General features: G+C 57.8%; 4 protein-coding genes across 4 annotated transcripts; 2 read left to right on the forward strand and 2 right to left on the reverse strand.

Moving 5' to 3' along the window:
• Positions 1-948: 948 nt before the first annotated feature.
• DL89DRAFT_275534 (uncharacterized protein) lies at positions 949-12,376 on the forward strand (the record flags this gene model as incomplete). The annotated part of the gene is given in 36 exon segments (XM_040889321.1): positions 949-1,314; positions 1,346-1,594; positions 1,644-1,825; positions 1,869-2,199; positions 2,222-2,265; positions 2,409-2,916; positions 2,996-3,697; positions 3,798-4,078; positions 4,134-4,794; positions 4,829-5,119; positions 5,139-5,147; positions 5,187-5,222; positions 5,253-5,357; positions 5,388-5,561; positions 5,592-5,633; positions 5,655-5,813; positions 5,847-5,882; positions 5,907-5,921; positions 5,947-6,335; positions 6,358-6,471; positions 6,491-6,812; positions 6,835-7,113; positions 7,136-8,407; positions 8,430-8,639; positions 8,671-8,912; positions 9,040-9,751; positions 9,913-9,983; positions 10,006-10,278; positions 10,304-10,643; positions 10,683-10,772; positions 10,816-11,010; positions 11,051-11,083; positions 11,116-11,436; positions 11,489-11,575; positions 11,749-11,903; positions 11,926-12,376. 36 exon segments carry the CDS (start codon positions 949-951, stop codon positions 12,374-12,376), a joined length of 9,747 nt encoding a protein of 3,248 aa, XP_040741884.1.
• A 1,533-nt stretch (positions 12,377-13,909) lies between these two features.
• Positions 13,910-16,031, reverse strand: DL89DRAFT_285417 (uncharacterized protein; the record flags this gene model as incomplete). Its single annotated transcript, XM_040889820.1, has 6 exons — positions 15,847-16,031; positions 15,671-15,737; positions 15,187-15,266; positions 14,312-14,845; positions 14,032-14,132; positions 13,910-13,936 (listed from the first exon to the last, which is right to left on the reverse strand). Coding segments are annotated over exons 1-6 (951 nt in total), but the record flags the coding sequence as incomplete, so codon positions are not given.
• Positions 16,032-18,028: 1,997 nt separating this feature from the next.
• On the forward strand, positions 18,029-19,411 carry DL89DRAFT_225309 (uncharacterized protein; the record flags this gene model as incomplete). The annotated part of the gene is made up of 4 exons (XM_040884746.1): positions 18,029-18,091; positions 18,429-18,503; positions 18,595-18,807; positions 18,920-19,411. The coding sequence occupies 4 exons, from the start codon at positions 18,029-18,031 to the stop codon at positions 19,409-19,411; spliced, it is 843 nt and encodes a 280-aa protein (XP_040741886.1).
• Positions 19,412-19,518: 107 nt separating this feature from the next.
• On the reverse strand, positions 19,519-22,629 carry DL89DRAFT_275535 (DNA mismatch repair protein; the record flags this gene model as incomplete). Its single annotated transcript, XM_040889322.1, is given in 9 exon segments — positions 19,519-19,824; positions 19,868-20,086; positions 20,106-20,642; positions 20,695-20,976; positions 20,999-21,107; positions 21,145-21,671; positions 21,706-22,104; positions 22,130-22,202; positions 22,535-22,629. 9 exon segments carry the CDS (start codon positions 22,627-22,629, stop codon positions 19,519-19,521), a joined length of 2,547 nt encoding a protein of 848 aa, XP_040741887.1.
• Between the last annotated feature and the right edge of the window lie 71 nt (positions 22,630-22,700).

The raw sequence follows: 22,700 nt of genomic DNA on the forward strand, positions 1-22,700 counted from the left end.
CACCCGTACCTGTCCACTGGAATAGAAACTTGCATGTGAAAGTAATCGAGACCGGTGGCCAAAGCGCAAGAAGCTCCAGACTTTTGAGCCTTAGTGGGACCATCACGGTCGGCTTTCACGTGCAAGTGCCATCAGCCTAAACCTTGGCTGCTCTAGGTGATCCTGAGGATACTGGTTCGCCACGTATGGCCTGTCTCACCGGCGAGGTCGCAATATGGCGCCTCTATGGATCCCTGCGTGCCAGCGCTGCTAAAAGAGCACACTCGCCCCTTCCCTGTAGGCACGCCTGGAAAAACAGCTTAATACCACTATCTTTTTAGCTCCAGAGGAACCCCCTACTCTCCTCGCTCCTTTCTTTGCATCCACTATCTTGTAATTTTCTACTCTGTCTCTTTTACGTGTGCTATTTTCGGTCCTGTCTGGTAAGTAGCCTGCTCGCTTTGTTTTGGCCTGCCTCGCGATCGCGAATCATAAATCGCCACTGCGCGGCTAACAAATCTGACTGGCCTGTGTTGGGGACAGTGGTAATGTGCAGTCCGCTTGTCCGACTGGTGGTGGTGGTGATGGTGGCGGTGCTGCGTTGGAGCATCGGGGAGCGGCCTATTGTGAGTTCTCGATAGCAGGCACACCGCTTCTGTCCGCTATCCCCCTCCTCCGGATGGCGCGCGCTCTACGGCAGCGGATGGATCTTGGTTGGGAACAGCAATACTGCTCGGCGTCCTTACACTTGGAAGCGCTCTTTGTTTCACTATCACTTGTTTTCCAACGGCACACACTTGCTGATCTCCCAGTTCCTGTTATCTCTTTCCTTCCGTCCTTGCAAACACCATCCCCCAATAGAAAGTCGCAACTCCCCTCGTTCGTCGCATACTCTTTACCAGTCTGTCGATCTCGCCCCGCGCGTCTACACAAAACCACTCGACAACGAGAACAACCCACTTCTTAAAAATGATCAGCAACAACGCAAAGACAGCCGCTGAGGCTCTGCGCCCGCTCAACATCAAGTACTCAACGACAGAGGTCACTGTGCTGGTGGCCAACGAGCTGTGGGCCGCTGCTGAGCAGCTGCGCGAGCAGTTCCAGACCTCCGCTTGGATCGCCACCGCTCCGGCCGATGCCGAGAGCAACACCACTGAGCCCATTGAGCTGGCGGCCCGGTTCTTGAAGTACGCTGCCTCGCAGTACGCAACACTGCCCGAGGGCCTGCCGTACGTTGATTTTGTCCGCCTGCTGTTCAAGCACTTCCGCGAGGCATTCCTGCGGGGGAACGACGTCCATGCCGCCACTGCCGAGCTGTCGGTCGACACACGGAAGGTTCGTCATCAATGCCTACTACACGGCGCAGGTCCTGCTGGTCGAGTGCGGCGCCTTCATTGACACTGCCGAGTACGCCCCGGCTGCCCCGGCCCTGTTCGAGTCGGTCAGGAGCGGCAAGGCTGGCATGTTCGCCGTCTTTGGCGGCCAGGGCAATGTCGAGGAGTTCTTTGACGAGACACAGGAGGTCTTCGACACATACGAGCCGCTGATCCGCGACTACGTCGAGAAGATGGCCGCCATGCTGCGGCACGCAGCCCGCACGCCCGAGGCACAGACTGTCTGCTCCAAGGGGCTTGACATCATGGACCTGGCTCGCCAGTCCCGAGGCCCGCCCCGATCTGCAGTACCTGCTCAGCGTGCCGGTCAGCATGCCCATTGTCGGTCTGACCCAGCTCATGCATGTGCTGGTCCTGAGCAAAGTCACCGGCTTGACCCCCGGCCAGATCGCCGACCACTTCAAGGGCGCCACCGGCCACAGCCAGGGCATCATCACCTCGGTGGTCTTTGCGTCCATGTCCGACGAGGCCTCGTTCTACGCGCTCTCCGAGAAGGCCGATTGGCCTGCTGTTCGCCATCGGCATGCACTCGCAGCTCGCATACCCGCCTACCACCACCAACCCGGCCATTCTCGAGGACTCGCTCGAGAACGCCGAGGGCAACCCCGGCCCCATGCTCAGCGTGTCGCGCCTGCGCCAGAGCGACGTCGAGAAGCACATCGAGGCCACCAACCGCCACCTGCCCGCCGACCGCCAGATCGTGCTGTCGCTGATCAACGGCCCGCGGTCGTTTGTCATCACCGGTCCGCCGCAGTCGCTGTATGGTCTCAACCTGAGCCTGCGCAAGCTCAAGGCCCCGGCCGGTCCTGGACCAGAACCGCACCCCGTTCTCCCAGCGCAAGCTGCAGTTCTCGACCCGCTTCCTGCCGATTTACGCTCCGTTCCACTCCGAGTACCTTCGCGTCGGCGCCCGAGGCGGTCATGCGTGACGCTGCTGCCAGCGGCTGGACCCTCGATGCCAAGGACATCCGTATCCCGGCCCTGTCTGGCGACGACGGCAGCGATCTGGCTGGCGAGAAGGACCTGACGCGCAAGCTTGGTTGACAGCCTGTGCCTGCTGCCCGTCGACTGGCCCAAGGCCACGGCCATGGCTGGCGTCACCCATATCGTTGACTTTGGCCCTGGCGGCGTCAGCGGCATCGGCGGTCTCACCAACCGCAACATGGAGGGCACTGGTGTGCGCGTCATCCTGGGCGGTGCTTTCGAGTCGACCAACTCGGAGCTCAGCGCCAAGAATGCGCTGTTCGACAACCGTGCCTCGTCGATTGTGTTCTCGCCCAACTGGCAGCGTGACTACGCCCCGCGCCTGGTGCGCACCGAGTGCGATGGCAAGCTCCAGATCGACACTCCCATGAGCCGTCTGCTGGGCAAGCCGCCTGTCATGGTCGCCGGTATGACTCCGTCTACCATCAGCGAGGTGTTTGTGTCGGCTGTCATGCGCGCTGGCTACCACATCGAGCTGTCTGGCGGTGGTCACTTCAGCGAGCCGATGCTGCGCGACAAGGTCGACAAGATCCTGAAGCTGGTCGACCCGGGTCTTGGTGTCACAATCAACTCGATCTACATCAACCCGTTCCTGTGGAACATCCAGTACCCGGCCATGCAGGGCCATGCGCCGCGAGGGCATCCCCATGGAGGGCCTGTGCATCGGTGCCGGCGTTCCGTCGTTCGAGGTCACCAACGAGATCATCGCGACCATCCGCGAGATTGGCTTCCGCCACATTGGCCTCAAGCCCAGCTCGGTTGCCACCATCCGCCTGGTTATCAAGATCGCCCAGGCCAACCCCGACTTCCCGATCCTGATGCAGTGGACCGGTGGCCGTGCTGGTGGTCACCACTCGTTCGAGGACTTCCACCACCCGATCCTGGAGACCTATGGCGCTGTCCGTGCCCAGAAGAACATCATCCTTGTTGCTGGCTCCGGCTTTGGTGGCGTCGACGACACTCTGCCTTACCTCACCGGTGAGTGGAGCAAGCGTTTCGAATGCGCGCCCATGCCTTTCGACGGCTGCCTGTTTGCTTCGCGTGTCATGGTTGCCAAGGAGGGCCAGGCCTCGGATGCTGTCAAGGAGGCTATTGTTGCTGCTCCGGGTATCACTGATGCCGAGTGGGAGAAGACCTACAAGGGCCCCGCTGGCGGCATCGTGACCGTCCTGTCGGAGCTCGGCGAGCCGATCCACAAGATCGCCACCCGTGGTGTCATGTTCTGGAAGGAGATGGACGACACTATCTTCTCGCAGCCGCGCGACAAGCGTCTGCCGCTGCTGCTGGCCAAAAAGAACTACATCATCGAGCGCCTCAACAAAGGACTTCCAGAAGCCCTGGTTCGGCAAGAAGGCCGATGGCCGTGCTGTCGATCTCGAGGAGATGACATACGCCGAGGTCGCCAGCCGCCTGCTCGAGGTGCTGTACATCCCGCACCAGTCGCGCTGGATCGACATCACCATGCGCAACCTGGTTGGCGACTACCTGTACCGCCTCGAGGAGCGCTTTGCTATCAGCGAGCGCCCATCGGCTCTGCAGTCGTTCGACCAGCTCAACAGCGACCCGTACGCCGCAGTCAAGTCGTTCCTGGACGTGTACCCCAAGAGCCACCAGCAGCTGCTCAGCACCGAGGACATTCAGTTCTTCATCAACCTGTGCATGCGCCCTGGCCAGAAGCCCGTGCCGTTCATCCCGCTCATGGACAAGGACTTCCACATCTGGTTCAAGAAGGACTCGCTGTGGCAGGCCGAGGACGTCGATGCGGTGGCTGACCAGGATGTTGGTCCGCGTGTGCATCCTGCAGGGCCCCGTTGCTGTGCGCTACTCGACCAAGGCCAACGAGCCAGTCAAGGACATCCTGGACAACATCTACCACGGGCAGATCGCGTCGCTGCTTGACACCTACTACGGCGGTGACGAGTCCAAGGTCCCGACTGTTGCGTACCTGGGCAATGCACCCAATGTCCACGCTGTCCCGGCCCACGTCAAGATCACGGCCACCGAGTCGCAGCGCTCGTACAAGCTGAGCAGCCGCAAGTCGCACCTGCCCGAGACCGAGGCCTGGCTCAAGACCCTGGCTGGCAACGAGCTCAACTGGCTGCGTGCCCTGCTGACGACTCCGATTGTCGCCCAGGACCGCAAGTATGTCGACAATATTGCTCGCCGCGTGCTGCGGCCGCTCGTCGGCCAGACCGTCAACGTGTCTCTGAAGGACGGCAAGCCTCAGTCGGTTGAGGTCATCGATGCCCACGGCGTCAAGGCGCTCGACTTTAGCATCGACGCCGACAACGTCATCCACTTCAACATGTACTCGACGCCGCGCAAGTCCCTGTGCACGCTGGAGCTGCTGTTCCGCTACCAGGCTAAGATGCCGTTTGCGCCGATCCACGAGGTCATGGAGGAGCGCAACGAGCGCATCAAGCGGTTCTACTCGCAGGTGTGGTTCGAGAACAGCGCCGATGGCGAGTCAGGTCATTGGCGTCATCGATCCCGAGTTTGAGTTCACCCACTCGGGCGAGGTCATCCGCAAGGAGGACATCCGCCAATTCTGCCGCGTTGTCGGCAACCAGTCGGACCGCTATGTCGAGCACAACGACGGCATTGTCTATGCCCCGATGGACTTTGCTGGCCGCGCCTGCTGGCCTATGACCTGCAAGACGATCCTGCCCAAGATTGTTGACGGCGATGTTCTTAACCTGGTGCACATGTCGAACGGCTTCCGCATGGTCGATGGCGCCGAGCCGCTCAAGGCCGGCGATGTTGTCGACAGCAAGGCCTAAGATCGTCGAGGTCATCAACGAGGAGACTGGAAAGCGCTCGATCATCAAGGGCTTTGTGTACCGCGACGGCAAGCCTGTTGTTGAGGTCACCACGTCGTTCTTCTACCGCGGCCAGTTCACTGACTTTGAGAACACGTACCGCAACATTGACGAGCAGCCGATGCGCCTGACTCTGGGAACCACCAAGGACATTGCTGTTCTGCGCTCCAAGGAGTGGTTTGTGCCTCTGGAGTCTGCTGCTGGCCACGAGCTGCACCCGAATGCCACGCTCGAGTTCCGCCTGCAGTCGCGCTACCGCTTCAAGTCGCGCACGGTCTACTCGCACGTCGTGACCACGGGCCGTGTGATGATGCAGGTGTCGACCAAGGAGTACGTGCACATCGCCGATGTCGCTTACGAGGCTGCAGAGTCGAACGGCAACCCGGTTGTCGAGTACCTCAAGCGCCACGGCCAGTCGATCGAGGACTCGTTCTACTTTGAGAACGGCGGCTACTCGGTGATGCCCCGTGGTGACGAGTTCTCGTCGATCACCCATTCGCCTGGATCCAACGAGCCGTACTCGCGCATCTCGAGCGACCACAACCCGATCCACACCAACCCGTACTTTGCTGCCTATGCCGATCTGCCGGGCACCATCACCCACGGTATGTGGACTTCGGCGTCGACCCGCAAGTTTGTTGAGACCTTTGCTGCCGACAACCACCCTGAGCGGGTCAAGGCGTACGAAGTCGATTTTGTCGGCATGGTTCTGCCCAACGACCAGCTCGAGACCAAGCTGTCGCACGTTGGTATGAAGGACGGGCCGCAAGCTGATCAAGGTCGAGACCTTCAACCAGCACGGCTCCAAGGTGCTCGAGGGTATCGCCGAGGTCGAGCAGCCCATCACTGGCTACACGTTCACGGGCCAGGGCTCGCAGGAGCCGGGCATGGGCATGGACCTCTATGGCCGCTCCGAGACTGCGCGCCAGCTCTGGGACCGCGCCGACAAGCACATGCGCGAGACGTACGGCATCTCGATCATTGACATTGTCAAGAACAACCCGGGAGAGCGCACTGTGTACTTTGGCGGCGACAAGGGCCGCAAGATCCGCGACAACTACCGCTCGCTGACCTACGAGACTGTCGATGCCGAGGGCAACACCAAGGCTCTGCCCCTGTTCCCCGACATTATCGAGGACTCGCCCTTCTTCACCTACAAGTCGCCCACCGGTCTGCTGCAGGCCACACAGTTCACTCAGCCCGGCGCTGATGCTGTTCGAGCTTGCTGCCTTTGCTGACATGCGCGCCAAGTCGCTGATCCAGAAGAACGCTCCGTTTCGCTGGTCACTCGCTTGGTGAGTATGGTGCGCTCAGTGCCATTGGTGAGGTGCTGCCGGTCGAGGCCATTGTCGAGGTCGGCTTCTACCGTGGCATGACCATGCAGCGCGCTGTCGAGCGCGACGAGCTCAACCGCTCGCAGTACAGCATGATGGCGATCAACCCGGCCCGCGTCGGCAAGAGCTTCACCGAGGAGGCCCTGTCGTTCGTCGTTGGCTCGATCCGCCACCAGGGCAAGGGCCTGTTGGAGATCGTCAACTACAACGTCGAGAACTGGCAGTACGTTGTTGCTGGTGAGCTGCGTCTGCTCGACACGCTGACCAACGTGCTCAACTTTATCTTTAGCCAGAAGATCGACGTAGGCGAAGCTGATCAGCGAGATGCCGCTGGAGACCGTTCAGGAGCAGCTGGGCCAGATCATCGATGGCGCCCTGGCCAAGGCCGACGAGAAGCAGGCCCGTGACGGCTTCATTGTCGTGGAGCGTGGCCAGTCGACCATCCCGCTGCGCGGTATTGACGTGCCGTTCCACTCGAGCTTCCTGCTGTCGGGTGTCGGTCCGTTCCGTAACTTCCTGCTGAAGAAGCTGAAGGTCAACGACATCAACTACAGCCTGCTCAAGCACCTGTACATTCCTAACCTGACTGCCACCCCGTTCGAGGTCAGCAAGGGACTACTTTGAGAACGTGCTGGAGCTGACTGGCTCGTCCCGCATCACCCGCGCCTTGAAGAGCTGGGACGATGCTGCCCTCAGCAACCCGGCCGAGGTGCAGCGCCTGTCGCACGTGCTGCTCATTGAGCTGCTCGCCTACCAGTTCGCGTCACCCGTACGCTGGATTGAGACCCAGGACAAGCTGTTCAAGGACTACGGCATTGAGCGCTTCATCGAGTTTGGCCCAGGCCCGACCCTGTGCGGCATGGCTATGCGCACGCTCAAGTTCAAGTACGAGGCCTACGACGACGCCATTGCTCACCGCCGTTCGACCTTGTGCTACACCAAGAACGAGCGCGAGCTATACTACACGTACGACCCTGAGCCCGAGGCTGAGGCTGCTCCGACTGAGGCTGCTCCGGCTGCTGCTGCTGCTCCGGCCGCTGCCCCCACCGCCCCTGTGGCTGCTGCCGCCCCCGCCGCTGCCCCCGCTCCTGGTGGCGCCGGCGCCGCTGTCGACGATGTTCCTCTCAAGGCGATTGAGATCATCCACGTCATTGCATGCCAGAAGCTGAAGAAGTCGCTCGATGAGGTTCCGACTAGCAAGGCCATCAAGGACCTGGTTGGCGGCAAGTCGACTCTGCAGAACGAGATTCTTGGAGATCTGCAGAAGGAGTTTGGAAGCGACGTGCCGGAGAAGTCCGAGGAGACGCCGCTCACCGAGCTCGCCGAGAACCTGACCTCGTTCAACGGCTCGCTGGGCAAGCACTCTGCTAGCCAGGTTGCGCGCCTGATCAGCGCCAAGATGCCTGGAGGCTTCACGCAGGCGTCGGCCCGCAGCTATCTGCAGACGTCGTACGGGCTTGGGCCGCAGCGCCAGGACGGCCTGCTTCTGATCGGTCTGACCATGGAGCCGCCTGCTCGTCTTGGCAGCGAGGCTGACGCCAAGGCCTGGCTCGACACTCTTGCTCAGGCTTACGCCAAGCGCACCGGCATTACCTACTCTGCTGCCTCGGCGGGCGGCGCTGGCGGTGCTGCTGGCGGCGCGGTTGCTGTCATCAACAGCGAGGAGTTTGACAAGGCGCAGCGCGACCAGCGCCGCATGGTCGAGCAGCAGCTGCAGGTGCTGGCCCGCTACCTGGGCATTGACCTGCGCGAGGGCGACCGCTCGTTCGAGGCCTCCAAGGTCGAGAACGGCATGCTGCAGGCGGAGCTCGACCTGTGGATGGAGGAGCACGGCGAGTTCTACGCCAACGGTATCAAGCCGTCGTTTGACTCGCGCAAGGCTCGGCCGCTTCGACTCGTACTGGAACTGGGTGCGCCAGGACGCACTGATCCTGTACTACGAGATTCTGTTCGGCCGCCTCACTGAGGTTGACCGCGAGATCACGTCGCAGTGCATCCGCCTGATGAACCGCGCCAACCCGGCTCTGATGCGCTACATGGCCTACAACATCGCCAACACCGACGTTGCCAAGGGCGACTCGTACAAGCTGGCTCGCGAGTATGCGCAGATGCTGTTCGAGAACTGCGAGGTTGCCTGTCAACCACCCGCCGGTCTACAAGGATGTCGACTTCCCGACTGGCCCTCACACCGAGGTCACCAGCAGCGGCGACATCACGTACGCCGAGGTGCAGCGTGCCGACGAGCGCAAGCTGCTCGACTATGTGCGCAAGATGCAGGCCGGTGGCGAGCTGACTTCGTACTCGAGCCGCCAGAAGGTGGAGCAGAACCTGGCCAAGATCTACCGCATCATCAAGCAGCAGAACAGCATGAAGAAGGACAGCAAGCTGGCGATCCAGAGCATGTACGCCGACGTGCTGCGCTCGCTGCGCATGTCGCCCAACATCATGGAGGAGTCTGGTGCCCGCCGCATCTTCAGCCGCTCGCGCTCGTCGCTGGGCGAGACCAAGCCTGCTGCTGCCGAGTCGCAGAAGGAGACCATTCCGTTCCTGCACCATTAAGCGCAAGCTGCCGACTGGCGAGTGGGAGTTCAACTCGAAGCTGACTGGCATGTACCTCGATGTGCTCACTGAGATGTGCAAGAATGGCCAGACGTTCGAGAACAAGAACGTGCTGATGACTGGCTGCGGCAAGGACTCGATCGGTGCCGAGGTTCTGAAGGGCCTGCTCACTGGTGGAGCCCGCGTCGTCGTCACGACTTCGCGCTACAACCGCCAGACGATGCTGTACTACCAGAACATCTACCAGCAGTACGGTGCCCGCGGTGCTGTCCTGATTGTCGTTCCGTTCAACCAGGGCTCGCAGCAGGATGTCAAGAGCCTGGTCGAGTTTATTTACGACGACTCGCCTCGTACCGAGAACCTGGGCTGGGATCTTGACTACGTCATCCCGTTCGCTGCGATCCCCGAGCAGGGCATGGAGATCACGGACATTGGCTCGCGCTCGGAGCTGGCCCACCGCATCATGCTGACTAACCTGATCCGCTTGCTTGGCGAGATCAAGACGCGCAAGGCCGAGCGCGGCTACGAGACCCGCCCGGCACAGGTGCTGCTGCCGCTGTCGCCGAACCACGGCCTGTTCGGTTCGGACGGTCTGTACAGCGAGTCGAAGATTGCGCTCGAGACGCTGTTCAACCGCTGGTACTCGGAGTCGTGGAGCAACTTCCTGACCATCACCGGTACTGTGATCGGCTGGACAGCGCGGAACTGGCCTGATGAACGCCAACAACATCGTGTCTGAGGGCATTGAGAAGCTTGGCGTGCGCACGTTCTCGACGCAGGAGATGGCGCTCAACATCCTTGGTCTGATGCACCCGGACCATCAACGCCCTGGCGCAATCGGAGCCTGTTTGGGCCGACCTCAACGGCGGCTTCCAGGCGATCCCCGATCTCAAGGACGCCGTTGCCCGGCCTGCGTGCCAGCATCCGCGAGTCCAGCGATATCAAGAAGGCTGTTGCTGCCGACTCGTCGCTCGACTTCAAGACGGTTGCCGGTGCCAAGAAGGAGCGCCTGCACAAGACGCGCGTGGTCAAGCCGCGCGCCAACCACAAGTTCCCGTTCCCCGAGGCCAAGCCGTTCGACCAGCTGGAGCATCTGCGTCACCTGCAGGGTATGGTCAACCTCGACAAGGTTGTTGTGGTGACTGGCTACGGTGAGGTCAGCCCGTACGGTAATGCCGAGACGCGCTGGGAGATGGAGGCATATGGCGAGTTCTCGCTCGAGGGCTGCATTGAGCTGGCCTTGGATCATGGGCTACATTAAGCACTTCAACGGCCGCCTCAAGACCACCAAGCAGCTGTACTCGGGATGGGTTGATGCCAAGACCGAGGAGCCGGTCGACGACAAGGACGTCAAGGCCAAATACGAGAAGCAGATCCTGGAGCACACGGGTATCCGCCTGATCGAGCCCGAGCTTCTGGACGGCTACGATCCGAACAGGAAGCCGATGATGCGCGAGCTGCAGCTCGAGCATGACATGGAGCCGTTCGAGGCCACTGCCGACGAGGCAGCCCAGTTCAAGCTGCGCAACGAGGACAAGGTTGATATCTGGGAGAACACCGATGGCTCGTGGTCGGTGCGCTTCCTCAAGGGCGCCAACCTGATGGTGCCCAAGGCGCTGCGCTTCGACCGCCTGGTCGCCGCCCAGATCCCGACTGGCTGGAACCCCGAGCGCTACGGTATCCCCAAGGACATTGCCAACCAGGTCGATCCGATCACCTGCTACGTGCTGGTTGCCACCGGTGGAGTCGCTGGTACGCTCCGGCATCACCGACCCGTACGAGTTCTACAAGTACGTGCACGTCACCGAGGTCGGTAACTCGATGGGCTCTGGCGTCGGAGGCATGAACTCGAACAAGCTGATGTACAAGGAGCGCTACTTTGACAAGGACATCCAGAACGACATTCTGCAGGAGACGTTCATCAACACGATGGCGGCCTGGGTCAATCCTGCTGATGATGTCGTCGTCGGGTCCGATCAAGCCCACTGTCGGTGCCTGCGCTACCTCAGGTTCTGTCGATCGACGTTGCTGTCGAGACCGATCCAGACTGGCAAGGCCAAGATCATGCTGGCTGGCGGCTTTGACTACTTCCAGGAGGACGGCTCGTACGAGTTTGCGCAGATGAAGGCGACCAGCAACACGCTGGAGGAGTTTGCCCGCGGCCGCACGCCCAAGGAGATGTCGCGTCCGTGCACTACCACCCGCTCCGGCTTCATGGAGGGCGAGGGAGCTGGCATTGTTGTCGTCATGAACGCAACCACTGCGCTCGAGATTGGAGTGCCTGTCTACGGTATTCTGGCCATGACTGGCACTGCCACCGACAAGGAGGGCCGCTCGGTGCCTGCTCCGGGCAAGGGTGTGCTGACAGTCTGCTCGCGAGGTTGCGAGCAGTGTGCCGTCGCCGCTGCTTGACATGAAGTACCGCCGCCGCCAGCTCGAGCAGCGCCAGTCGATGATCGGCGACTGGGTCAAGCGCGAGCGCGAGTATGTGCAGCAGGAGCTGGAAGTCGCTGAAGCAGTCGCCTGCTGGCCTGCCGTGCGACGAGGCCACGTTCGTCAAGGAGCGCAGCGAGTTCATCGAGAAGGAGGCCAAGCGCCAGCAGCGCGAGGCTCTGGACACGTGGGGCAACGAGTTCTGGCGCCAGGATGCGCGCATTGCGCCGCTGCGTGGCTCGCTAGGCCGTGTGGGGCCTGACTGTCGATGACATTGGCGTTGCCTCGTTCCACGGCACGTCAACCAAGGCCAACGACAAGAACGAGTCGCAGGTCCTCGACAAGCAGCTCAAGCACCTGGGCCGCACTCCGGGCAACGCTGTTCCGGCTGTCTGCCAGAAGTGGCTCACAGGCCACCCGAAGGGCGCCTGCCGCTGCCTGGATGCTCAACGGTGTCATGCAGGTTCTGCGCACCGGTATCATCCCTGGTAACCGCAACGCCGACAACATTGCCGCTGAGCTCGAGCAGTTCGAGCACATCCTGTACCCATCGCGCTCGATCCAGACCGACGGTGTCAAGGCTGGTCTGCTCAAGTCCTTCGGTTTCGGCCAGGTCGGCGGCGAGATTCTGGTCATCCACCCCGACTATCTCTATGCCACCCTCTCTGAGGAGCAGTACGAGCAGTACCAGAACAAGGTCAAGGGCCGCGAGCAAAAGTCGTACCGCTACTGGCACGACACTCTGGCTGGCAGCCACGGCTTTGTCCAGATCAAGGATGCTCCTCCGTACACTGAGGAGCAGGAGCAGCAGGTCTACCTGAACCCGCTGGCCCGCGCCAAGTTCAACCCGGCTACCAACAGCTACAAGTTCTAAAGACTTTATTTCCTTTTTCCACTTTTTTTATATCAAAAATACCAATATTCGCATTCTATGTGGTCGGACATGGTGATGATATATTGAAAGGTGGTGATGGTGATGGTGATGGTGAGAATGAGGATGGGGATGAGGATGGAGTATTAGTGTCTATGCCTTGGCAGTAGCATTGCCCTTGTAGCACTCGATGGTGATTGACTTGATTGCCATGATTGAACGACGGCAGCTTCTCCCAGTTGACGTATCCGCCGGCCCACGCTCTCGTTCCAGGCCTCTCCAGAGCCGCCGTCCCAGATCGAGAAGCTCACATAAGACTTGGCATCTGGGAACTGGAACCCGTTGGCTGGGTCCCAGGTGTCCTTCCTGTTGACCGTGCGGAACGTCTGGCCATTGACGCTCCACTCAATCTTGTCGGGTGTCCAGTCGATCTTGTACGTGTGGAAGTTCTGCGTCGTGTCCGAGAGCACCTGCGACTTGACCATCTTTGTGTAGTCGAGCTTGTTGTGCCAGTAGTAGTTTGACTGGACCGTGGCCGTGTCGGCGCCGACAAACTCAAAGTCAATCTCGTCACCCACCTGGTCGTTGCGGATAATTAGCGAAGACACAACTCCGCCGCTGGTGCATCCGGATTTCACCTGGGCTGTGACGGTTCCGTACTGGATCGCGCGCGTGCTGATCACAGGTCGCCCCGAATCCCTTTTCGCCCTGCTTGACCAGCGCCAGCTCAAGCTGTCCGTTGTTGAGCTTTGCGTTTGAGGGCTCGAACTTTGACACAAATTTGGCAATCCCCGGGTCGTTGGTCTTGTAATCGGCGATGTTTGCAAAGGCACCAGGCTGGCCGAAATCGACGGCGGAGTCGGCGCAGTCCATCAGTGCCCCAGCAGCTGGTGGGCGAGTGCGAGTTGGACGGCTCGCAATCAAATGGCATGCAGTATTGTGCATTTCTGTTGCAGAAGCCCTTGACACAGCATGGGGTGTCGGCGCTGCAGGTCTGGGTGCCACAGGTGCCGGCTGAGGCTGCAGCAAACAGCGACAGTGCAGAAACGATGCAGAATTTCATGTTGGTTTGGAGAAATGCAAGGATTATAGCTCATGAAAGAACGAAAGGAGCCGTAGAGCGAGTGAAGGGAAGCGAAAGCGAGGTGCTTCTTTGCTGCCCCATTCATGTTTTCGTTGCTGCTGTTGTCCTGCGTTCTGCGCCTCAAATGCACAATGGCCTGAACCATCGGACAGTAATACATGTGTTGGCTTGTAGATAAACAACACAATTGGGTTTGGCAGCCTTCAGCCCATTGTGTATATTATTGTCGCATATACTGATTGGAGAACGTAGGAAACACAAGCCACCTTCTGGATGCTTGCTCAACCAAACCTATATTTTTCAGCTTCTGTCGAGGGGAATGGAGACAAAACAATTAATGAACATAGTTCTACTAAATCAACAGCATCAGTCTGACCGGTCGACATCGTCCTCAACGCTATTCGACGATTTGCCAGACTCTTTCCGCACTGGAATTTTGACACCCTGTTTGGCGAAATGTTTTGACAACGAGGTTGATTCTAATGGACTCTGAGAGCGTTTATTAGCCATTCTGTCGGTTCCAGGCAACTACTGTCTTTCCAGCCAGGCGCTGTTGTCCTTGTGCTCCTCTTACCTATCATGCCCGGGAATTGTTTTGCGGAATACACTCTGAATGGATCGGAAAATGTCCTGGCCTTGATGTTGGTCGATGTGCGCATTATACCGCCTGTCTCGCTACGAATCGTAGATCTCCCATTCATTGAGTTAGCAGAATAGGTATGCAATATGTAGAGCTGCCACCCATTTTGCTGAACAACCGGAAAGCAGAATGCACAGGGGCGGAGTGGGAACTCTGACCCAATGCTGGTGCAGCAGATGGATGGGAGGCTAGTGGACTCACAGTAGGCACTTACCTTTTCAGATCAAAGAATGAGAACCGCAGACGATACTCGCCGTCCTTGCGGATTGACAGATCTGGGAACACAAAAAATATGCCCAGTGAACCATCGGTGTTTTGCAGTTTGGCCCCTGTGGCTATGCTCGATCCAATGAGATTGCGCACTGTGTCTGCTGCCGAGGGCGTGGTGCTGGATGGGAACGCCATCGATGTCGAGCCCATTACGGTGCTTGGGCTGGATGTTGTGTGCGGATGTGATAAGGAGTAGTGGTATACAGACGGCTCAGCAGAGATGTTTGTGCTCATTGAGTGTGGCGACATGTCATTTGTGATTGGGCCGTCAATGATCTCTGGCTGGTGGAAGTCGTACCCGGGCTGGTACGATGATATCTGGTGCTGCTGGTGGATCAACGACGCAGCGCTGACAATGCCTGTGGCGCTGCCGTGACCAGAGTCATGCGACGACCGTTGCCGGATCAAATCCATCTCGGCCTCCATGTCCGCCGAAACCAGATTGCATGTCGCTGTGAAGAAAGACGTGTCCGTGTGCCTACAGGGGTAGCAAAGCGGGTATAAATATTGCTATGCCATTGTTGGACAGAGCGATTTGCAGTAAAGTGGGAGAACGAAAAAAAAAAAAAAAAAAAAAAGAGGGACAGGAGGCAGAGCAACAATCTGCATGGCGTTTTTGGGAAATGTGCGGGTTGGTTGGTGTATAGTGGACCCAGAAAATTTCAAAAAAGGCAGAAACTGCATGCATTGTCCCCACCTCACAGAAGAAAAAGCACCGTTCGCGCACGCCCTACCATGCAAGAATGCATGGTATCCGGTTGACCGAGAGGGGGAGTGCATACCCGAAGGCACACTTGTCCCTTCATATGCCTTACTTACTCTACGCTTAGCTGCTGGCCGGTGACTCGATCGTAGATGAACAGCTGCAAAATGGGCGGTGGAGTACACGGTCGCCGATCCTATAGAAATGACAAGCCGATAAGAGTAGGTTAGGCGGGGAGATTCTAGAGCTTACCCACCGGGCCAAGAGCGGCCATCCAAGAAGATTGCCATAGCAGCAGGTGCGACGATATGCGGGGATAGGTGTAAGCCAATGCGGCACTACCCAGGATCGAGCAGGTGAAAACCGCGCTGTGGCTCTTGGGAAGAAGTTTGCACTAGATGGCGGCACCATGTCCGTCACCAGCCTATCTCACGCATGTTGCAGATGGGGCTCATTGGGGAGATCGACCCATCCACGGATACAAAAATAGTCGTAAGGCCTGGTTGCCAAAGCGAGAGGGAAAACCAGGGAGGGTAGCGAGACACTCCCCATGAGAAAAATTGCTAGTGCGCGGTTGAAATCGGAATGAGGCGTATTTACCTTCTCACCAAACCCACACATGCGTGCGCGCAGCGGCTGCTGGATGACACGAAGCTCGTACGTGTACCTATGTGTTCAGATTTTTAATTTCCAGCGATGGAGGCACTAGTAATGAAACCAGTGTGCGTGGGTGTCCCGATTCTGTCCTTTTGGAGCGCAGTAACGATAATATTTACATGTCACGAACTATACAGCAATCTATCGAGCTGGCAACGGGGAAGAAGCGAGAGAGGCGAAAAATGAGAAAAGGGGGAAGCCTTGGGCAGTAAGAGAAAGCAAAGAGGCGAGCATACTGCTTGGACCCAGAAAAATCGTTCATGCGGCCAGAACAGGAAACGAGAAAGCAGCAAGCGAAAGGCGCCTGGAAATTTGTTTTACTAGCTCGATTGACCAACAAGGCAGCTCGGGCCTGTATGTGGCAGACAAGCGAGCACCCCCAGTAGCCGAAAAGGATCAAAGGAAATTGAGTTGGACACGCATGAGCCCCGCCAGGAACTCCCTTCTGCCGGCACCTGATTCAAGAAATAATAGGCACTTACGGTTGCGAGGTAGGAACATGGTCTGGGCGGATCCTCAATCCGCTGGCTGTGTCTGAGGAGAGCATGGCGGTATATTAGCGAGTATATAACTCCGAGTGTGAGAAAGCAAGAATATCGAAAAAGTAGCTGAAAGGGGAAGTGGGAGGTGAGAAAAGAGCAGAGGAAAGGAAAGCAGGTGAAGCAGCTGGAGATTAGCGCATGGCCATGCCGGCAGGCTGTGCCGATTTATACTTGTACGCCTCTCCACGGGCTAGCTGCCGCAAAATCGCAAAAAACCTTATCAAGCGCTTAGCGAACACCCTTAAGCCCTTTTCTTTCTCAGGGGAGGGCTAGCCTGCCCGGAGCCCGGGTTCGAGATGGGGCCACTTACCCCCTCTCCTCATCCACCTGCCCCCAAAACACCCTCGCTTTATTCCTTTCATTCTCTGTATGGGAATAGAAAGGTCGACTCCAGAATGGAAAATCTGAAGTAGCGCCCGCATTCGAGTAACAAATGAACCTTGGCGGCTGCATGCTAGCGGAGGGAAATTACACCCCCTCCTTCTGCACAGTCTTTCACCCCTTGTTTAGCTCTTGGGCCTAATGTTTGTGAATGTAGCATGGCCTATTCCTGGCGCGGAGTCTCATTCACGACGCATTGCGTTGCAACGAATGCGTCGGTGCTAAGGCAGATGCGTCGATGGCAGCTGTATGAGTGTACGTGCCACTGGATCCTGTAGCCTCCAGCCGGAGCAATCGCTTGTCCAGGTCTATTCCGGACACTAGCCTGAGCAATTTCTACTCTAGGTTCACAGAAGCACCGAGGGTGTTGGTGGCTCCGCCTCTGCTCGGCCGTCCGCTGGTCACACAGCCTCCGCGATGCCGACTGGTGTCTGTGGGCAGCAAACCACAGGCCGACCCTGAGAACGACACGACAAACCCACCAATGCGTTTGCTTAGGGCACAGCCTGCTGCTCTTGCTGCTGTCGCTCCTGGGGAGGCGATCTTCCAGGCACCTTCTACCCTTGGCTTAAGTAAGTGCATCGACGAATTGGCGCGGACCCATTGCCATCTGCCTGGGCAGAAGGGGGTAGATCCACCGATGCTGGGCCCTTTCATGCCGAGGGGTCAACCCACGCCCCCAGCCCACCACTGGCCATTTCAGCCGTAATCGAGCAGTGACGGCGATCCAATATCGCACACCCGCTTGGGCAGTTCTGCGTTTGGCAGCTATTTGTGTCTGTGCAACTAGGCCATGTGCTTGCATCTGAGTGGCCAGAGATACACTTGGTGGGCCTGCCTCCTGTCCACTTGCTGCAGAATCGCACCAGCTCGTTCTCTGGGTAGACCCACTAGCGGCGTTCCGGCCATATTCCAGTGAATAGGTATGTTGCCAAGCAGGATGGCGCTGTCGATCAAGCCTACCCATGTCACATGACACGGAATCCAGCTTTCGGGATCTGATTTAACGATCAGATTATACCGCAGCCCAGTCCGCCCTCGCAGGCATTTAGTCAGGATGGCAATGTTTTCTCCGCCTGGCCAAAAGGGTACCTTGGCCAGGCGAAGATTGCTCTGAAGATAGGTATGGCGACATCAGGACACATTTGTATTCGTCGAGCCAATTAATAATGTTCGACTGGCAAGGTCGCTTGATGAGAGGCGCTTTGGCTCGACACTTTGCGTACAAATAGTGGCTGTCCGCCTGCCATCCTGGTCAGGCTCTGCAAATATCCCTCTTTTTCTCTTCTTCCTCTCCATCCTGCCTCTCCATCCTGCCTCTCCATCTTGCCTCTGCTCTGTATTTCCATTAGCCTCTACATACACGCACATTCGGTCCATGGACACCAGCATTGAGACAACAGCGTCGTTTGGCGCATTCATATCGAATGTTCTCGGATGGGTACGTTTACGTCGCTCCCACGACGTGGTAGGAGGTCCTACGATTGTGCTCTACTATCGCCTCCCTACCATCCCCTTCTCCCTGCTCTGGCACAATTGCATGCTACCCATGTTGTTTGTTTGTTTGTCTCCTTTCATGATACTCGTGGTGTATGTGGTAACGGTTTCCAGAATCCAGCACTGCCACAGCCCAGGAGGGAGCTCATTCGTGGGCACTGGTGCAGGAGGACAGAGGTGGTTTTCCCTTTTTGGCTATTAGTGACTTTGTTGCCAGTACAATTGCCCGACTTCGTGCATTGCCCACACTAATTCCACCCAGAACCCATTGTTTGCTATAGACGTACTTTCTCGCGTGGTCTGTGAGCTTCTATCCGCAGATTATTCTAAACTACCGGCGCAAAAGGCAAGTACCTGTCTCATCCAAAATAATGTCCCCCAGGGCTACTGCGCGTTCATCTCCGGTGGGATTAATATCTATATATTGCCAATTCATGTAGTGTCGAGGGGCTGTCAATAGACTTTTTAGTATACAACGTGTACGGGTTCGCCTGCTATGCCACCTTCAACACAGCCTTCTTCTTTAGCGATTCGATCCGCGACGAGTACGCAAAGCGCAACGACGGCCACCAGAACCTGGTGCGGTTCAACGACCTGTTTTTCTCTTATCACGCGCTGGTGCTGAGCATCGTGACCTTTGTCCAATCGTTCCTCTACAAGGTAAAGGTCGAAATAGCGTGCCTGCATGGATGTCCTACTGCAAATGCAAATTCTGATGACGATGTCATTATATTAAAGCGTCACGCACTTCCCCCTCCACCCCCCAAACTAGAGAGCCCCCGCGCAAGAGTCGTCGCTGGTCGTGCGTGTCTTCTTCTTCGCCACCGCCACAGGGGCCGTGCTACTGTCGCTGTTCTCGACAGCATACAACGTTGTGTACTTTTTGAGCTTCATCAAGCTCGGGTGCAGCCTGATAAAGTACATTCCGCAGACATTCTTGAATTTCCGCCGCAAGTCGACCGTTGGCTGGTCGATCCACAACATCCTGCTGGACTTCACTGGCGGCGTGCTGTCGTTCACACAGCTGATTCTCGACGCGGCCAGGTCGGGCAATGTTGGCGAGGCGTTTGGCAACCCGGTCAAGCTGGGCATGGGTCTGGCCAGCATTGGGTTTGACGTTATCTTTATGACGCAGCACTACCTGCTGTACACCGATCGATATGACCCGCGCAACTTTGAGGCCCAGCTGCAGTTCCACAGCGACGGCACGCCGAACTACGGATCGGCTGACAACAGCGACGCCGAGTCTCGGTCTACTCTGTAATATCTCACATCACTTTTGTAATCCATTGCCAATCATCTACAATGTCTCGATAACATCCATTACCCATGGGTTAGGCCGTGATCTGCGAGTCGTACTTGGCGCGCAGCTCAACGACGCGCTGCGCAACATCCTTGCCAGCCATGTCGCTGAATCCAGGCGTGGCCACCAGCTCGGCCAGGAATGCCTCGATCAGCTTGGATCCGCTCGCCATCTGGGCCTTGGTGAATTCTGTCGCCTTGCTTCTTTGGCTCACTGTTGACCGACGAGAAATCCTCGAGCTCGGTCACCTTGCGCTTGGCAAGCTTGATCACCGACTCAGGGAACTGCGCCAGCTCTGCAACATGGATGCCGAAGCTCTGGTCGCACACGCCCTTGCCAATCTTGTACAGCAGCGTCAGCTTCGCGCTGGCCCGCTGTGCTGCCTCTTACGTGCCCGCTGCTGATCCTTGCCATGACATGGCGGTTATTCACAGCTGGGTACAGCTTCTCGAGCTCTGTCAGCTCGTGGAAATGGGTGGCAAAGAGACACTTGCTCCTGATCTCCTTGACAATGTGCTCCGAGATAGCCCATGCCAGGCCAAATCCGTCGTAGGTGCTGGTGCCACGACCCAGTTCATCGATAATCACCAGCGAGTTCTCGGTCGCCGTCTTCAGAATCGACGCGGTCTCGAGCATCTCAGCCATAAACGTCGACACGCCCTTGAGCTGTGCATCGCCCTGCACCCACACGCGCCAGAATGCAGTCGAAAATGCACAGCTGCGCCGAGTCGCACGGTACAAAACAGCCGACCTGCGCCATCAGCGCAATGACACCAATCTGGCGAATGTACGTGGACTTGCCACCCATGTTGGGTCCGGTGATGATGACAAACTCCGACTCGCCCTTAGTCATGCTGACATCGTTCGCGATAAAGCTGATCCCCTCCTGCACCTCCAGGCAAGGATGGCGAGCGGCAGCCAGCTCGACATTGCCACTTTCTGTCAGCACTGGCCGTGTATACGGGATCGGTGCTGTTGCTGATGCTTCGGCAAAGCTGGCAATGACATCAAGATGGGCAACAGTCGTGTTGAGCCGCTCCAACACTGGGCAGTACGACGCTGCAACCTTGATCACCTCCCTGACCAGTGCCGACTGAGCCTTGTCATAATCGGAGGAGAGGTCGCGATACATCCGGCTGGCATCACGCAGGGTAGGTGTCGTAAAGTACACGCCTGTCTTGAGCGTCGACAGCTCGAATGTACTTGGTCCCCTTGCGCAGCTTGGCTCCGTCAGTGCGCGAGACCTTTAGGCAGTGCCCAAACGTCGAGTGCTTCTCGAGCTTCAGCTTCTTGTTCATATCAAGCCCCAATGCACTGGCCACTCGGCTCTGCTCAGCGACGATTGTGTGCATCTCCTTCGCCATCTGCGCCTTGGTCTCCTGGAGCCCCTCGTCAAAGTCCGCCTTCAGCATGAACTCGTGCTGGTCCGCCATCTCCAGATCGACAGCAGTCTCGACCATGCCTTGGAATGACTCCAGGTCGTTTGCAATGGACACCAAATCGTTCAGGTAGTACTGGTCCACCAACTGGCCCGTTGTTGGCCAATACATCGCAGAGCGCAGGCAACGACACAACCACTTGGTACACGCGCACAATGTCCTGTAACGTAGCATACCCGCGCTGGAATCGGTTAGACAGACGTTTAAAGTCCGGCAGGCTGCGCAAGATTCACACTGCGCAGGGTCTCGCGACACTCGATGTTCATGAAGAACTGCTCGACCAAGCCAAGCCGGTCCTCAATATCCGTAATCGACAAAAGCGGCTGCTTGAGCCACTGCTTCAGCAGACGCTTTCCTTGTGAGGTCTTGCAGCGGTCGAGCAGTCCATACAGGCTCATGGTCTTGCTTGCCCCGTCCTGGGGCGACGGCATCAGGTTCAGTGCCTGGACCGCCGACGCATCAAGTTTCATGTACTGCGACAGGTTGTGTGTACTGATAGTGAAGTTGGCGTAGTTTGACTCGTCGACCAGGAGGTTGAGATAGCCGATGATGGCCGCCAGCGCGCCCATCGAGCGCTTCAGATCATACTCGGGCAGGCTCACAACCGGTGCCTGTGAGTTCACCAAACGCCCCAGATCCTGCTCGATATTGCTGACAGTGAACTTGCTCTTTTGCATGCTGGTGATCACAACCCCGCACCTGTCCAGCACGCTAACCAGTTTGCGACTCTCCAGACTCTGCGCCGCGCCAAGCTGCTCAATCAGGCATTCCTTGACATTGAGCTGGATCACCAAGGGATTCGAGGTTCGAATAGACATCATTATCGACAAACTCGCACACGCCGATACTGCGTTGCGCCGGATCCACAAACGCGACACCCACCTGCTCGCCTCTGACGCTGACGGCCATGACCAGCGGGACTGTCACCACCTCAGAGTTCCGGAACAGCATCTCCTCGACCTCCTGCAGGTTTCCGGGCGATGCGGTCTTTGACACGTTCCACGACCCCTGCCGGGAATCGCTGGCGTAGATCTCTACGCGCAGCTGGTAGTTGAGCAGCGCATCGCGCATAAAGCTCTCGGCGACCACGCGCGACATTGTGCAGCTGGGAAGGTTGCTGCCCAGCATCTTGAGTACTGAAGGCGTCTTATAAACCACAGTAGCCACATATTTGGCATCAGGCCCGTGGACGCTGTAGTAGTCGCCATTGGAGCGCTCAAATATGGCGGACCGTGTTCACCTTTTGCTCCAGTGTGCTAAAGAACCTGCAGAACCCTTGCTCCGACGACTTGTCCAGAGCCAGATCGGGGACGCTCTTCTTCCTTGGTCATTCCTCTGAATCAGTGAAAAAGGGGGGTTTAAATGCGAAAGAATTCGTTTTTGAAAAAACAGTGGAAAGCAGTGTAGAGAGCTGCGCGTCGAGGACGATGGGCAGGGCTAAGCCACGCTGCACGCGCGCAATTTGCGACTGTTTAGATATAATCAGATTGATCCTTTGTAATTAGAAGCAGGCTTCGTAGCTTGGGGCATTGTGAGCTCTGGATATTGGGCTGCTTCGTCACTCGACCCTCACAACGATCCTCGTTTCTTTTCTCATTGTACTCAAATTCAGCTGTTTGTAATAATGCGCAAACGACATCAATACCGCCAAAACCACGTCCAAGCCACCGTACAGGCCCTCGCCCGGCTGCCTCGGCTGCCTCGGCTGGCCCGAACAAGAAGAGCCACCAGCTGTCTCATCTGGCCTTGCCACTGGCTATCAGCCAGTCAGCATATACTGGCACCCGGAGCGTGTTCTGGTGCCAGTGTCC

This window comes from Linderina pennispora (assembly GCF_002104995.1).
Source record: "Linderina pennispora strain ATCC 12442 chromosome Unknown DL89scaffold_11, whole genome shotgun sequence".
Lineage (NCBI taxonomy): Eukaryota > Fungi > Kickxellomycota > Kickxellomycetes > Kickxellales > Kickxellaceae > Linderina > Linderina pennispora.